The 14,778-nt window shown below is 40.7% G+C and overlaps 1 protein-coding gene across 1 annotated transcript in view; it reads left to right on the top strand.

The window, feature by feature from the left end:
• Positions 1-14,778, top strand: part of LOC124776511 (intraflagellar transport protein 140 homolog) — a 249,038-nt gene that overhangs the window by 210,900 nt on the left and 23,360 nt on the right. Inside the window, exons 21-23 of the mRNA XM_047251534.1 lie at positions 1,669-1,887; positions 8,947-9,116; positions 9,568-9,761. Coding sequence (XP_047107490.1) covers positions 1,669-1,887; positions 8,947-9,116; positions 9,568-9,761 — 583 coding nt within the window. The remainder of the gene's footprint in view (positions 1-1,668; positions 1,888-8,946; positions 9,117-9,567; positions 9,762-14,778) is intronic.

Genomic DNA, 14,778 nt, shown 5'->3' with positions numbered 1-14,778 from the left:
AATGTGCACAATCCCTTTGATGTCAAAAAAAACAATCATCATTGCCTTGAATTTCGATTTTGACATTCGTGCTTTTTTTTTGTCGTGGAGAACCAGGAGTTTTCCAATTCATCGATTGGCGTTTAGTTTCGGGATCGTAAGTAAAAAACCACGATTCATCGCAAGTAATAACATTTTGTAAGAAGGTGGGATCACTTTCAATGTTTTCCAGGATGTCAGAACAAATCATTCTTCAGCGTTCCTTCTGTTCAATTGTGAGACACTTTGGAACCATTTTTGAACACACTTTGTTCATGTTGAAACTTTCATGAAGAATCTGCCTAACACTTTCCTTGTCAACTCCTGTTAACTCAGACACTGCTCTGATTGTTAAACGGCGATCTTGTCGAACAAGTTTACCGATTTTTTCAATGTTTGCATCAGTTTTTGCTGACAATGGTCTGCCAGTGCGAGTGTCATCACTGGTGTCTTCGCGGCCATCTTTAAATCGTTTAAACCACTCAAACACTTGTGTTCGCGATAAACAATCATCGCCGTACACTTGTTGTAACATTACAAACGTTTCACTTGCAGATTTTCCTAGTTTGAAACAAAATTTGATGTTAACACGCTGTTCTTTCTGTACACTCAACATTTTCCAACGCACAGACAAAACGTCAACTACTTAAAACAGACGCCACGGGCAGACTGAGTGCAGGAGGCAGATGAAACTCGAGCAGTAGGCGGAGCGAGAGTCACGTGACAGGCCACGCGACTTTCAGCCTTATTGCATTCATTTTATTGTTTCACCAGTACTAGTCCGGTTTTTTTCTAGCCACACCTCGTATATAATGATGATGAGAAACTCAAATCCTTCAGCGAGATAAGAGAATAAATCAATATCCTAATTTTTACTTGTGTAGTTTTGTTGGGACTTCATTTGGGAGGTCTTGTAAGACTTTCCCTAGGGAGCATCCTTTGCGAAAGTCAGATTAACAAATTCTACTTGTGAAAATGAGTCAATATTCTATGATAGGCTACTGTCTTAAAAACATGTGAAAAGAGTGGAAGGTGTGAAACTTTGCTTATCTCTACCTTAATAAAAAAAAAAAAGTGTTGGTACAGCGTAATTAAGTCTGTCAGGAAATACGTCCTGAGTAACTGATTGATTACAGAAAGAGTTTAAAGGTAGTCCTATCAAGTCAGCACAAAATTTCAATACTCTGCTAGAAAAAGAATCAGAGTGAGCAAAATACTATTTTTTTGTGATCTGATGAATTTTGTGATCTCCTTAGGAGTTGTGTTTTGAACTAATGTATGTTGGTAATTTCTGCCTGAGTAAATGTAATGCATCTAAATTTGTAAAAATGACTGAAAATGTTGCTGAAATTTCAGGCAATGCCCTCCATCAGACCTAACTAATACAGAAAACACACACACAACTGCAGTGTCTCAGCCAGCTACATTGTACTGAAGCTGCAGCTTAATTGCTAATTATAAAATCACTGTCATGTCAACAGTAAAGTATCTTGCTGTGTCATTCTGGTAAACTTATTTAGATGTTATTTCTAGAGTTGTATTTAATATGTAATGATTTTACCTTATCCCTCTACAAACATTTATTCTTAATGTTTTTTACAGGTGATTCTAAACAAATTTCTTTGATATCTTCTAATTTGTTAATTGTAGGTGAAAGCTATGAAAGCACTTCTGAAATCAGGTGATACTGAACGTATTATCTACTTTGCAACTACATCACGACAACGTGACATCTACGTAATGGCAGCTAATTACCTTCAGTCATTAGACTGGCAATCTGATCCAGAAATTCTAAAGAATATAGTTGCTTTTTACACTAAGGGTCATGCTTATGATCTGCTTGCAAATTTTTATGTCGCTTGTGCCCAGGTAAGTGTATGTATTTTTTTTTTTTTTTTTAATTCCATTGATAATACAATATTGTAAATTTTAATTCTAAATACAGACATCAGAAATTCAGCTTTAGGCCTAGTCCCTGTAAAAAGAAATTTTAGTCTAAATGCTTGTGTGAAAATAAGGAAGAACAACACTGAGGAAGGTCAGACATTCTGCTGATACCTTGGTTTTTAGAAATGGCTTATCCCAGTTTGAATCACATATGGTACACACTGGGACATTTAAAGCTCTGTGCATGTGTGGCCTCAGAGATAAAGTGCCCTATGTGTTGACACCCACAATCTTGCCACCACAAAATGTGCATCTTGTCCGTCCTTCAATAAAATGTCAGACAGATGCCCTGTACAATGTAATATTCTAGTCATGTACCTTAACAGATTCTTCAATTTGGTGTGGTGATCATCCAACACTGAGCAGCAATCACTAATCCAATCGATGGTCATTGTCTAAAGAGACTGCCAGTACTATGCTTGTCCATTCTCTTCTGGGGTATTGCTGCACAGTATGCGATCCTTACTGGATATGACTGACGAAGGACATCAAAAAAGTTCAGAGAAGAGCAGCTCATTTGTATTATCATGAAATCATGGAGAGAGTGTCATGGGTATGATAAGCAAGTTGGGTTGGCAATTACTAAAAGAAAGATGTTTCTTTCTGCAGGCAGAACTTCTTAATTTCAGTCACAGACTTTCTCCTTCAAATGCCAAAATCTTTTGTTTGCTCCCACCTATGTGGGGAGAAATGACCACCATTACAACAAAATTAGAGAAAGATTTTGGGGTTCCTTTTTTCCCCTCTGCTAATCGAGAGTGGAATGCTCAAGAAACAGTCTGAAAGGTTTGTAGGCACTTTCTGCCAAACTTCCACATCTACATGCTTAGTCCACAAACCACCCTCTGGTGTGTGGTGTACCACTACCATTCATTTGATTTCCTAATCCACTCACAAATGGAGCAAGGGAAGAACAACTGCCTATACGCCTACACATGGACACTGATTTCTATTATTATGTTTGTGGGTCTTATGTGAATGTTCATTGGCCACAGTAGAATTGTTCTGCCATCAACTTCAATTGCCGGTTCTCTAAATTTCCTCAATAGTGTTAAAGGGAAAAAAAAAAAACATTGTCTATTCTCCAGGCATTCTCATTTGAGTTCTTAAAGCATTTCTGTAATACTCGTGTGTTGACCAGACCTATCGAAAACAAATCTAGCAGCCAACTTCTGAATTGCTTCAACATCTTCCTTTAATCCTACATAATTGGGATACTAAACACTAGAGCAGTACTCATAGGTCTCACTAGTGCCATATATGCGGTTTCCTTTACACGTGAACCATCATTTCCAAACATTCCCCCAATAAACTAAAATCGACCATTTGCCTTTCCTTATACTGTCCTTATGTGCTCGTTTCATTTCATATCACTTTGCAGTGTTATGCCTAGATATTTAATCGGCATGACTGTGTCAAGCAGCTCACTACTAGTGCTGTATTCAAATAATACAGGATTGTTTTTACTACTCATCTGCATTAACTTACATTTTTCTACTATTAGAGCTACTATTAGAGCTATTAGAGCATTCATCACATCAACTAGAAATTTTGTCTAAGTCATCTTGTATCCTCCTACAGTCACTCAATGATGATGCCTCCCTGTAAACTACAGCATTACTAGCAAACACCAGCAGATTGCTGCTCACCCTGTTCGTCAGATCCTTTATGTCTATAGAGTCCTATCATAGTTCCCTGGGGCACTCCTAATAATATCCCTTATCTCTGATAAACACTTGCTGTTGAGAACAATGTGCTGGGTTAAAGTCTTCGAGCCACTCTTATCTAGGAACCTATTCCCTGTGCTCATATCATCATTAACTGTATGCAGTAGATCACCATGTCAAATGCTTTATGGAAATCTAAGAATATGGAATACAGCTGTTGCCCTTCATCCATTGATCACTGGAGTTCGTGCAAGGAAACGGAAACTGAGTTTTGCACTAGCAATGCTTTCTGAATCCATTCAAGCTTGTGTCTGTATGTGTGGTTGGATATGTGCGTGTGTGCGAGTGTATACCTGTCCTTTTTTCCCCCTAAGGTAAGTCTTTCCCCTCCCGGGATTGGAATGACTCCTTACCCTCTCCTTTAAAACCCACTTCCTTTCGTCTTCCCCTCTCCTTCCCTCTTTCCTGATGAGGCAACAGTTTGTTGCGAAAGCTTGAATTTTGTGTGTATGTTTGTGTTTGTTTGTGTGTCTATCGACCTGCCAACGCTTTTGTTCGGTAAGTCACCTCATCTTTGTTTTTATATATAATTTTTCCCACGTGGAATGTTTCCTTCCATTATATTGATAATTAACTTGAGTTCACATAGACATGTTACAGTCATCCAGTTAACTTTACAGTCAGAATCAGTTTTGAACTTGATGGAAATAATATTTTTGCCAAATGCAATGAACATTCCTCCTCCCATGGTATCTATCACGTCTTTTTGATATACATTCCATACCTCACTTATTATTTATGGCAGCTCCCAGTTCCAAGAATAATTTGAGTTTTCCTATTGTAAATTCAGGAACTTTGTTACAAATACTTTGATAATTTATTGTTACTTAAGTGTCAGTTGCAGAGTAATCATGTACATGTACAGTGTAAAAGGAATATCATATCGTCACTCATAATAGTACCAGATGGCAAATATAATTCTGTTCTATAATGTTCATGCTGTAATAAAAAGAGCCTGTCATTTTATTTGAGTGTTACGCTGAAGTTTGTGTATCAGCTGTAGCTCATATGACACAAAGTCCAACTGTCTCCATAAATGTTCTTCACTTTTGATATCGGCTTTCCATTCTCAGTTTTCATGTGCTCCATAGGAAGCTTTGAAACAGTTTGTGAAATGAAATGTATCTTCACACAGACATCACTTCCCAACATTACCTTAACCCTCAGTGACAGTTGGAGCCCCCTACACAAAATTCTTTATACTCCATTTGCACTACAGGGATAGTATCCAGATTTCTGAAAGAGTCTTTTGTGGCCATGACCCAGGGTTGCTACAGACTACCTATGAAATGTGCAAGTGCCATAACAACTGTTTGTCATTAATATAAGAAACAGAACTCAAATATAGTGTCATTGTTGAATGTCCACACACTAAAGTGCAAACAGATATGTCTCCTCTAGATGTTATGTGAGATCTGCTTACACGATGCAGTCCATAAGTTTTAGTAAGTGGCAGAGTAATGAGGGCCAAGGATAATTGATGGTAGGATTCAACCTAGCACTCTGAGTGTGACCTTGAAAACAATGAGCTTCAGGGATGTCGGGCATTGGCAAGTGTTGGAGACATAGCTCAATGATGATAGCTGGTGGTGGGATGACAGTGCTTGCAGGGTGTCAGGCTTTGGCGGATGTCAGTGGCAGTGGCTTGACAACGATAGCTGCCTGTGGAATGGTGCTACTTCTGGGACATCAGGCATTGGAGGTTGTCAGAGACGATTGCTCAACTGCCATAGCTGCCGGTGGAACGATGATACTTCCTGAACGTTGGGTGTCAGTGGTAGTCAGAAGCAATAGCTTGATGACAGTGACTGCTAATGAGATGAGATGTGATACCTGAGAGTGTTGGACAGCAGTCCTGCATAGCATCGGCAACAGGTGCTCATGGTGAGAACAATGACTCTGATCTGTGGACTGCTAGTGTGGCTGGCATGATGCCCAGAGTGCTAACTTTCCGTAGCATGGTCCAATGGTGGTCTAAATAGTCTCCTGTGGAGGGATACTGACTTGGGACTAAGCGAGCACATCATTTGGCGTAATGAAGTTGTGCCCTGCCTACTGCACTTGCTGCCATGATAAGCATGCTGCTTATCAGCAACACTGGTGCCGTGGAGGCTCTGTGAAGCTACAACGCAAACAGCCCAAGCCATATGAGGCTAGGCTAGTAAACAGCTCAGTGAATTTTGTTAATGTGAGCCATTTACTTGCATCCTCATGGAGAGGTGACAATTGACAATGCCTGTTCACAGTGCCTGCGTGGTATGCAGAGCAGTGTAACACCTGGCAGATGTAATTATTCCCCCCACCCCCACCCCCTTAAAAGAGGTGGTGCAACTAGTTTGAGGGTTAAGTGGCTGCCACCGAAGGGAGATGCCCTGGGAGTGGAGAGCCTACTATGGTGTTGGGAACATCAGCAGCCACTGAGAGTGATACTCAAACAATGGCGACCAGCCAGGAGGCGATGACATCAACAGGCCAGAGAGGCTTCCATTGTGGCCAACAAAAGGCCACATTGATGGGAAATCTGAAAGACCAAAGATTTACATGGTCAGTGTAAAGAAAGACTGTCTGATTGTCGGGAGAGGTGACAGGGCAGTGCCCAGCATCACCCAAGGGTTGCTGCAAAATTTCCACAAATACCAACACCAAAGTGTGGCAACAGAGAGGAGCAGTCCATGGCCAGGGCAGCCAGACGAGGAAGCCATGTGGAATGGAAGGGAGAGGGCACCAGAGCATGCCTGCAGAGCAGACTCAGTAGGCACAGGACACAAGGTGCAGGTCCAAGCAAAGGGTGCCTGAGGAATGGGCAACTCGATGGGAATGCTGTGGTCGGCTGCAGGGCCAGCAGCAGGATTGACCTCAGGGATGGCTTAGGTGGCGGTGGGGATGGTGACAGAAAAACCCGTGGTGTAGGTACCAACATCAGCCACGATCGGGCTAGAGATGATCACACCACTGGCAGGAGCACTGGCATCAGCAATGACAGTTCTGGTCAGAAAAGGGCCAGTGACGAGAAGGCTGCCATATCAGGATGTAAGTGCAGAGACAGTGGTGGCAGGTGGAGAGGCATCGACACCCATGGCTGGTGTTGTGGGCTGTGGAGCGGAAGGCATCCCAGCAGTCACCTGGGCTGACACTGATGTGGCGATAGGGATGGCTATGCAAGGATCAGTGGTGAGCAGTGTCGGGGATGGCAGTCGCCAGGGCCAGATGCAGCAACAGTGGTGACTGCGTAAGGGCCAGCAGCAAGCAGTGTTGGGAGTGACAGGGTGAATGCATCTCCACTGTCCCCTGGGTCGACATCAGTGCAGTGGTTGGGGTGACAATTGTGGAAGTTGATGGAAAGGCATTGACACTCTCTGCTGGTGTCAAAGGAGACGGCATACCCACAGTCACCCAGGCCATCACTAGCAAGTTGACAGGCTTTAGAGCTTCTGTCAATGGAACCTGGGGTGGCAGAGGACACTAAGGGTCCTGGAAATGCAACATACATAGGGCAGTGTAGTAGGCTGTCAGCTGGTCCTACAAGAAGAAACAAGGGAAAGATCAACCACAGGATTAAGAGATTGAAGGGTACTATATGCTGAAGTGCTGGGCTAGAGAGAAGAAACAATCGACTATGAGAGTCTTCACCGATCATAGAGGCCTCAAGGTATTGTTCAAGCCAGACAAGGACAGCCACCCACAGCTCCACGATGTCATTGAAGAACTTAACAGTGGATGACGGTGTGGGCATGGCTGGGATGGGGCAGTGGCTGAGCTAGTGGGCTGCTTCAGGCAAAACTCATGGTGCGCTGTGTCAACTGTTACAGGAGCAACTGCAAAATCAGTAAGCCAAAATTGCCAACACCCCCTCAACACACACAGTTCCTGCAACCAAATAACCAAATCACCTGTTGTGCATATGGCAGGGAAAAAGTGTGGAGATGAGGTCCATAATATTTGTTGTCAGTTTAGTCTCCAAACTGCCCCCCCACCAATGCAACCTAAAAATACACAACACAACAAAACAAAACAAGAAAAAGAAGGCTCTGTGAAAAACAGACTCTAAATGCACTGTAACTTTCGTGAAAAGTAGACTCATAGCCAGTTTGTGTCAGAAGCCAAGGGATGGTACAGACCACAATTGTAATGCACAAGTGCCACAGTAACTGTTTACTATCAATATAAGAACAGAAATCAAGTACAGTGTCTGTGGATGAATGTCCAAACATAAAAATACAAATAGAACTGTCTCTCCTAGACATTGTCTGGGATGCACCTACACAATGAAGTCCACAAGTCGTTGTAGGCAGCAGAGCAGGGACATTAGGATCCAACCTGGCACTAAGTGTGACCTCAAAGAGAGAGGCTTCAGGATCATTCAAGGTGTAGCTCAAAGATGATAGCTGCTGGTGGAACAACAGTACTTCCTGAACATCAGACAGCGGCAGTTTTTGGAGGCAATAGCTCAATGAGGTGATGATATGCAATAAGGCACGGCATCTCGGGGTGGTGCATGCTGGTTCTGTGTAGCATTGGCGACAGTTGCTCATGATGATGATGATGATGATGATGATGTTGATGATGATGACTTTGATCCATGGGCCTCTAATATGGCTGATGTTTATCCCAGAGTGTTAACTGGCCGCAGCAAGTTCCGGTGGTGGCCTAAATAGTCTCGCATGGTGTGGCATAATTAAGTGGTGCCCTGCCTACTGTGCTTTCTACTAAAAGGGGCTTGCTGCCTGTCAGTGAGGTTGACACCACTGGATGGCTCGGAGACCATGTGAAGCTACGAGGTAAACAGCCTGACTCATGTGATGTTAGGCTAGTAAACAGTTTGATGACTTCTGTTGATGTGAGCTGTTTACTCGCATTCTCCTGGAGAGGTAGCAGCCCACAATGTCTGCCTATTATCCAGAGCAGTATAACACCAGGTGGATACAATAGAGCCTAATGTACAAATTACTGTCTTAATTCTCTCATAAAATCAGTTAACTGTATGTCTTTAAACATGCCAGTTGTGGTCACTTTATTAATGCAGCAATGTTCTCCAATAATTGTAACATATTTAAATCCTGTAGACGGCATATGCAATAAAATGCCAAAGTTCAAACTTCAATCTTCCCTTCTCGTGTTGGTTGTAAAACCATGCAACAATGTTAACAGTTATTGCATTAGATTGCTTTAGTATATGTGAATATGTAGTGCCTTTAAATGAAACTTTGAAAACTTTAAAGTAACTAATGCATAATTAGCACTTTTATTCATTCAGGTAGAGGTTGATGAATATCGTAATTATGAGAAGGCGTTAGGTGCTTTGGGAGAAGCAAGCCGCTGCTTGGCCAGAGTTACTAATCCAAAAGACCCTTCACAGCATGCGAGAGCAGTGGAAACAGTAACACAGCGAGCAGCACTTGTCAAGCGCTTTATAGATGTGTTGAGGTAGGAAAATTCAACTGTTATCGTGCTACTTAATATGTACATAAGCACATTTGTAGGACACTAAACTCTGTGAGATAAAAATTATGGACATATGAATAAGTCCTTAGCTTTTTGTTCTTCTTATACATACTTTTTTTTTCTTCCATGCAACGTTCTGACAGCCATAATATCTTTAAATATGCACAACACTAAGCTGTATTATATCACAAATTCAAAATAGATTGGGATTATTTGATTTATGGGTGCAAAATGCATAATATTCAAAGCTGTATAACTGAGCTACACGTGTGTGTGTGTGTGTGTGTGTGTGTGTGTGTGTGAAAGAGAATAAAGAGGAAAGTGATACAAATGAGAAATTATTTTATGCACTGTAATAGCTTTAACATACATAAACATTATGGCATCCTGCCTATTGCTAAGGCATGTCTCAAACATGTAACCTACATTTCAGATTATTTGCCCGTGGTGAAAAAGAAACAGCAGAAACACAGTGCACATCACTAATACATCAAATAGAAGAAGGGCCAAGTCCGGAGGGTCCATTGAGAAGAGGTGATGTTCTTGCAGCTGTGGTAGAAGATAGAGCTGCACGACAAGACTGGAATGGAGCAAGGAACATACTGGATCAGATACGGCAGTTAACAGGTATAGATAGATTAAAGTTATTTAATTACATGTTGTGATTATATCATACAGGAAAGTCTCATATTGATATGAAATGTATGCATCATACAAAAGATAGTTAAACAGAATATTTAGGGATCTTTAAATTTGACAGTGGAAGAATTTTGCCCCCCATTTCTACATCCCCATCTACAACACTGTTATGAAATTCACACTTAAGTGCTGGGAAGTGGGTTCATAGAACCATTTTCAAACTAGTTTTTGACCGTTTCTTTCTCAAATAGCAATTAAGAAAAATGAATACCTAGATTGTTGCAAGTGAGCCTGATTTCTCTATTTAATTATGATGGCCATTTCTCCCTTTACAGGCAGGAATCAACAAAATATTTTGGCATTTAGGGGAGAAAACTGGTGATCGAAATTTCATTAAAAGTTCTCACCACAACAAAAAGTCTCTTTGTTTTAATAATTGCCATTCCAAGTTGCTTATCGTATATGTGACACTCTCTCCCCTATTTAAAGATAATGCAAAACAAGCTGCCCTTCTTTGAATGTTTTTCATGTCCTCTGTCAGTCCTATGTGCTAAGCATTCCATACTGCACAGCAGTACTCCAGAAGGGGATTGACAAGTGTAGTGTAGCCAGGCTGTTTAATAGATTTGTTCCATCTTCCAAGTGTTCTACCAATAAAATGGAGTCTTTGGCTTGCCTCACTCCGCCCTCCCCACAATTTTATCTATGTGATCATTACAACCATTTAAGTTGTTCGTAATTGTAATTGCTAGGTCTTTAGTTGACTCGGGAGCATCTAGATTTGTGCGATTTCTCATGTAACGAAAATTTAACGGATACCTTTTAGTACTTACATGGATAACTTAACACTTTTTATTATGTAGAGGCAGTTGCCACTTTTTGCGCCATCTATATATCTTGTCTAAATCTTTCTGCAATTGGTTTTGATCATCTGATGACTTTATGAAATGGCAAATGACAGGCTCATTGGCAAACAAAGTAAGAGAGCTGCTCATATTGTCTCCTAAATAGTTGATTTAAACTGGGAACAGCAGAGCGTCTGTAACATTTCCTTAGGAAATCCAAGATGTGACTTCAGCATGTAGCAGAGGTGCTGAGTCACAAATAGGCACAACAAAAAGACTGTCACAATATAAGCTTTTGGCCATCAAGGCCTTTGTCAAAAATGATAACAGAGACACACACACACACACACACACACACACACACACACACACACACACATGACTGCAGCCTCTGGCAGCTGAAGCCACACTGGCTTCAGCTCCCAGAGGCTGCAGTCATGTGTATGTGTGTGCAAGTTGCATTTGTTTGTGTGTGTGTGTGTGTGTGAGGGAGAGAGAGAGAGAGAGTGAGTGAGTTTGCGTGTCTGTAGTCGATTTTCAACAATTTCAACAAAGGGCGTGATGACTGAAAGCTTATATTGTGACGGTATTTTTGTTGTGCCTGTCTGCGACTCAGCATCTCCATTATAAGGGGAGTAGCAAGTTTCCTTTTCATAATATTGTTACATCCCATCCTGGATTTTCCATTGTTTGATCAAGATATGATTTCAGTTTGACTAGATGGCTTCCTCTCAATTATTATGAACTGTAACCTTTCTGATTGGAATTCATTAATCCAGTCACACAACTGAGGCAATAATCCATAGGCACAAAATTTGATTAGACATTGCTTGTGAGGAATGGTGTCAATAATCTTTTGGAAAGCTAGAAACACGGAATCAACTTGATGTACCTTCTCAGTAGTACTCATTACTCTAAGTGAGTTGAGCCAATTGTGCTTCACAAAAATGGTATTTTCTGAATCCATGCTGTTTATATGTTACAAGAGAAAGCTTATGGTAATGTTGACTGTAATGCACTGCCCAGGCAACCCAGGCCCCAAGCACAAGAAAATTTCATTATTCAAATTTTACAAAGAGGCCACCTTTTGGTCCATAGCCATTCAGCATGCAACAACAATCTATTGATTCATGCCAAATAGGCTGAATTGGTATCTGCCAATCAAATCATGTTGCACAATCACCTGAGACTGAGGACTCTCAGAGCTGCAGCAGAAAATCTCTCTCTCTCTCTCTCTCTCTCTCTCTCTCTCTCTCTCTCTCTCTTCTGTTCCAAGCCATCATCAGAACAGATGCTTTATGGCTTATTCTTCTTTACCTTTACCTCTGAGATGGGTCTTGGGCTACTGGAGCTACCTTCTGTTGTCCCCTTGCCAATCCTCATCATATAATCCCCCAAGAGCAAGTAGACCGATATAGTTTCTTTTTCTTAATTACAAGCCCACACTGCTTTTAAAAAAATACGTGGAGTGGAAGATTAGGCACAAAAAATCTAGAAACCAGGCTGCTGTTATAAGAGTCAAAGGACATAAAAGGGGATGCTGAAGATTAGATGGGTACAACAAGTAATTAATGATAAGGTAATGATTCATATTAGGGTTAAAAAGGAAATTTATGGCAGAACCTGACAAAAAGAGGGGATCAGTTGATGAGACACATCCCGAGGCATCAAGGAATCATCAAGATAGTAATGGAGGGAAGTGTGTGGGGTAAAAATTGTAGAGGGAGACCAAGGCTTGAATAAAGAAAGAAGGTCCAAATGGATGTAGATTGCAGCAGTCATGTAGAGATGAGGAAGCTTGCACAGGCTAGACTGCCATGGAGAACTGCATCAGATCAGCCTTCAAATTGAAGAACACAACAATGACAACAAAAGCAACAACTACTACAGCTTTTGTTTCAAGCTAGTGGACTGCCACTTCTTATATTTTTGCCACCAATTGCTTCAGTGTATAAAAATGGGAAGCATGATAAAGTGTGATGCTCATCTTGAATAAAAACTATGAAGAAGCATAATAAAATGTGCTGTTCACCCATAATCATAAGGAGTTCAGTATATTAATTATAATGTTTCAACATATTTATTTTCTCATTTAATGTTTAATGAATAGTCTACCTTGCTATGCAGGTAACAGAAAAGTTAATAATCACCAATAAATGAGAAATTTCCTTATTTATCTTTAGTAAAACTATCTTTATCTTTGAATAGTGTATTATACTATTAAAAAAAAGGTCTCTGACCAGTTAAGCTATGATGTAAGCTATACTATGGTGGCGGCAGTTCTCTGGCTGCCAAATAACTAAAAAGTCATAACCACCATATCCAAGAGGTGCCACATTTATCAATAACGCAAGGAAATCTGATATTAACCAGTGGCCCCTATGTTGGTCACCCTGAGGTAGCTAAGTAGACATAAAATTAATTTAATTACTTCAGACTCACAACAAAATAAATTACTCATAGGGAATGAGAATGGGTGTCATTGAAAAAATTAATAACGAGGACCTAAGGTATCACAAAGAAATTTACTAACTAATGTCAAGGTCAAGTGAGAACAAACATATAAACAGAAACTTCAACTGTGTAACATTGCATTAATGCGAACTCATGTTGGTTGGCAATAGACTTGGGGAACCTAACAGGAATTTACGTGTAAATGAGACTGGCTACAATGAGTAGAAGGATGTCAGTGTAGGCAAGCTCATTCTACTGCATCATTCCACTGATTGGTCTCTTGTGTCAAAATATAATTAAGCATGCAATGGACACTGGGAGTGACTACTGCAGGTACAAGGCTGCTATGAAAAAAGATGGTTGTGAAAACAATTGATAGGTTTCTGAATTTGCCAAAGCTGCACAACATTACCGATATAGCTGGTGAAAGATGAAGTGTCGTACTGCGGGAGATGACCCCCACGTCCACCGGAGATTGTCTCATGTCCAGGAAAATATAAGTTTTGCCCAGGTGTCCGGACATCTTTACAACAAACTGCTCACTCCATATAAAGGGAAGAGCCCTAGCGAATGTTCTACGTGAAGGTCGAGAAGAAAGTCCCAGTTTCCCCCGTTGCTCAAAACCTTCTGAAAAATGGCAGTTGCCCCCTCCCTGATGTTCTAGAATAAAGCTATCATGCCCCAGCAGTGGTTACCGTGCCAATCATGTTTTCTAGCAAGGAGGCCTGATCTTCCTCAACCAATCACTGCAGTGCAGTATACATTCTGTTCTCCAAAAAAAACAGCACACAATGTGTGAAGGTTCTGCGGTCAAACCCCCAGCGCATTTCACAAGATGAGGGAAGCTTCCTAGTGAAAGCAAGCTCCACTTCATCCATAAAATGATTTAGTGGGTGCCGTTTTCGCAGGGCACAGTGGCATCTAAGAAAACACGACATCCGGAGAAATTCGTCATCCCGTCTCACAGGGTATGCTGTTCTTGTAATAAACCGGTGTTACCAATAGTTAAAGTGAGTTCCCTACCAGTTTCAGTGCAAAACCACCAGAAAACCACTAACAAAAATGCCCCTACTCTCATAATCACTTAAATTTCCACAATTTTTTTTTATTATTATACATCTTCATCATCATCATCATCATTGGTTTCAGACTGATACGATTCTTTGGTATCGATTTGTTTTACAAAGTTTACTGGAATTTCACATACGTTGCAGCATTTTCCTTCCAAGTCAAACCACTGCATATTCTTAATATAGCAGTTAAAAGCCTTAACTTCATTCTATTCCTCTGTTTTTTATTACATTCATACTGTTAAATAGTCTGTCAACATAGGCACTGGAATGAGGCAGTATTAGGCAAGTAATCGCAAAAGTCACTAATTCCTCAAATCTGGATTCCTCTTGAGCATTTTTGAAATGCAGTACTTCATTCCAAAATTATTTTGAATCTGTGGTCTCGCTCCAGTTCAGCAAATGAATTTGTCACCACTGATCATCCACTTTTGCTGTAAGTTCTACACTTTTGTTGAACCAAGCCATTATGTAAACCAGATTTTCTTTGTTGTGATTAAGTGCTTGTTCAACACTTATTCCGGAAATTTTTTTCATCATTGTCAAATTTTCTGGTAACCTGTTTTTTATATCTTCAATCAGACTTAATATAAATGTCAGGCACTGATTATGCAACATTTCTTCATCTTCCGATGG

Source organism: Schistocerca piceifrons, chromosome 2 (genome assembly GCF_021461385.2).
Source record: "Schistocerca piceifrons isolate TAMUIC-IGC-003096 chromosome 2, iqSchPice1.1, whole genome shotgun sequence".
Lineage (NCBI taxonomy): Eukaryota > Metazoa > Arthropoda > Insecta > Orthoptera > Acrididae > Schistocerca > Schistocerca piceifrons.
This window is presented reverse-complemented; position numbering and strand designations above follow the sequence as displayed.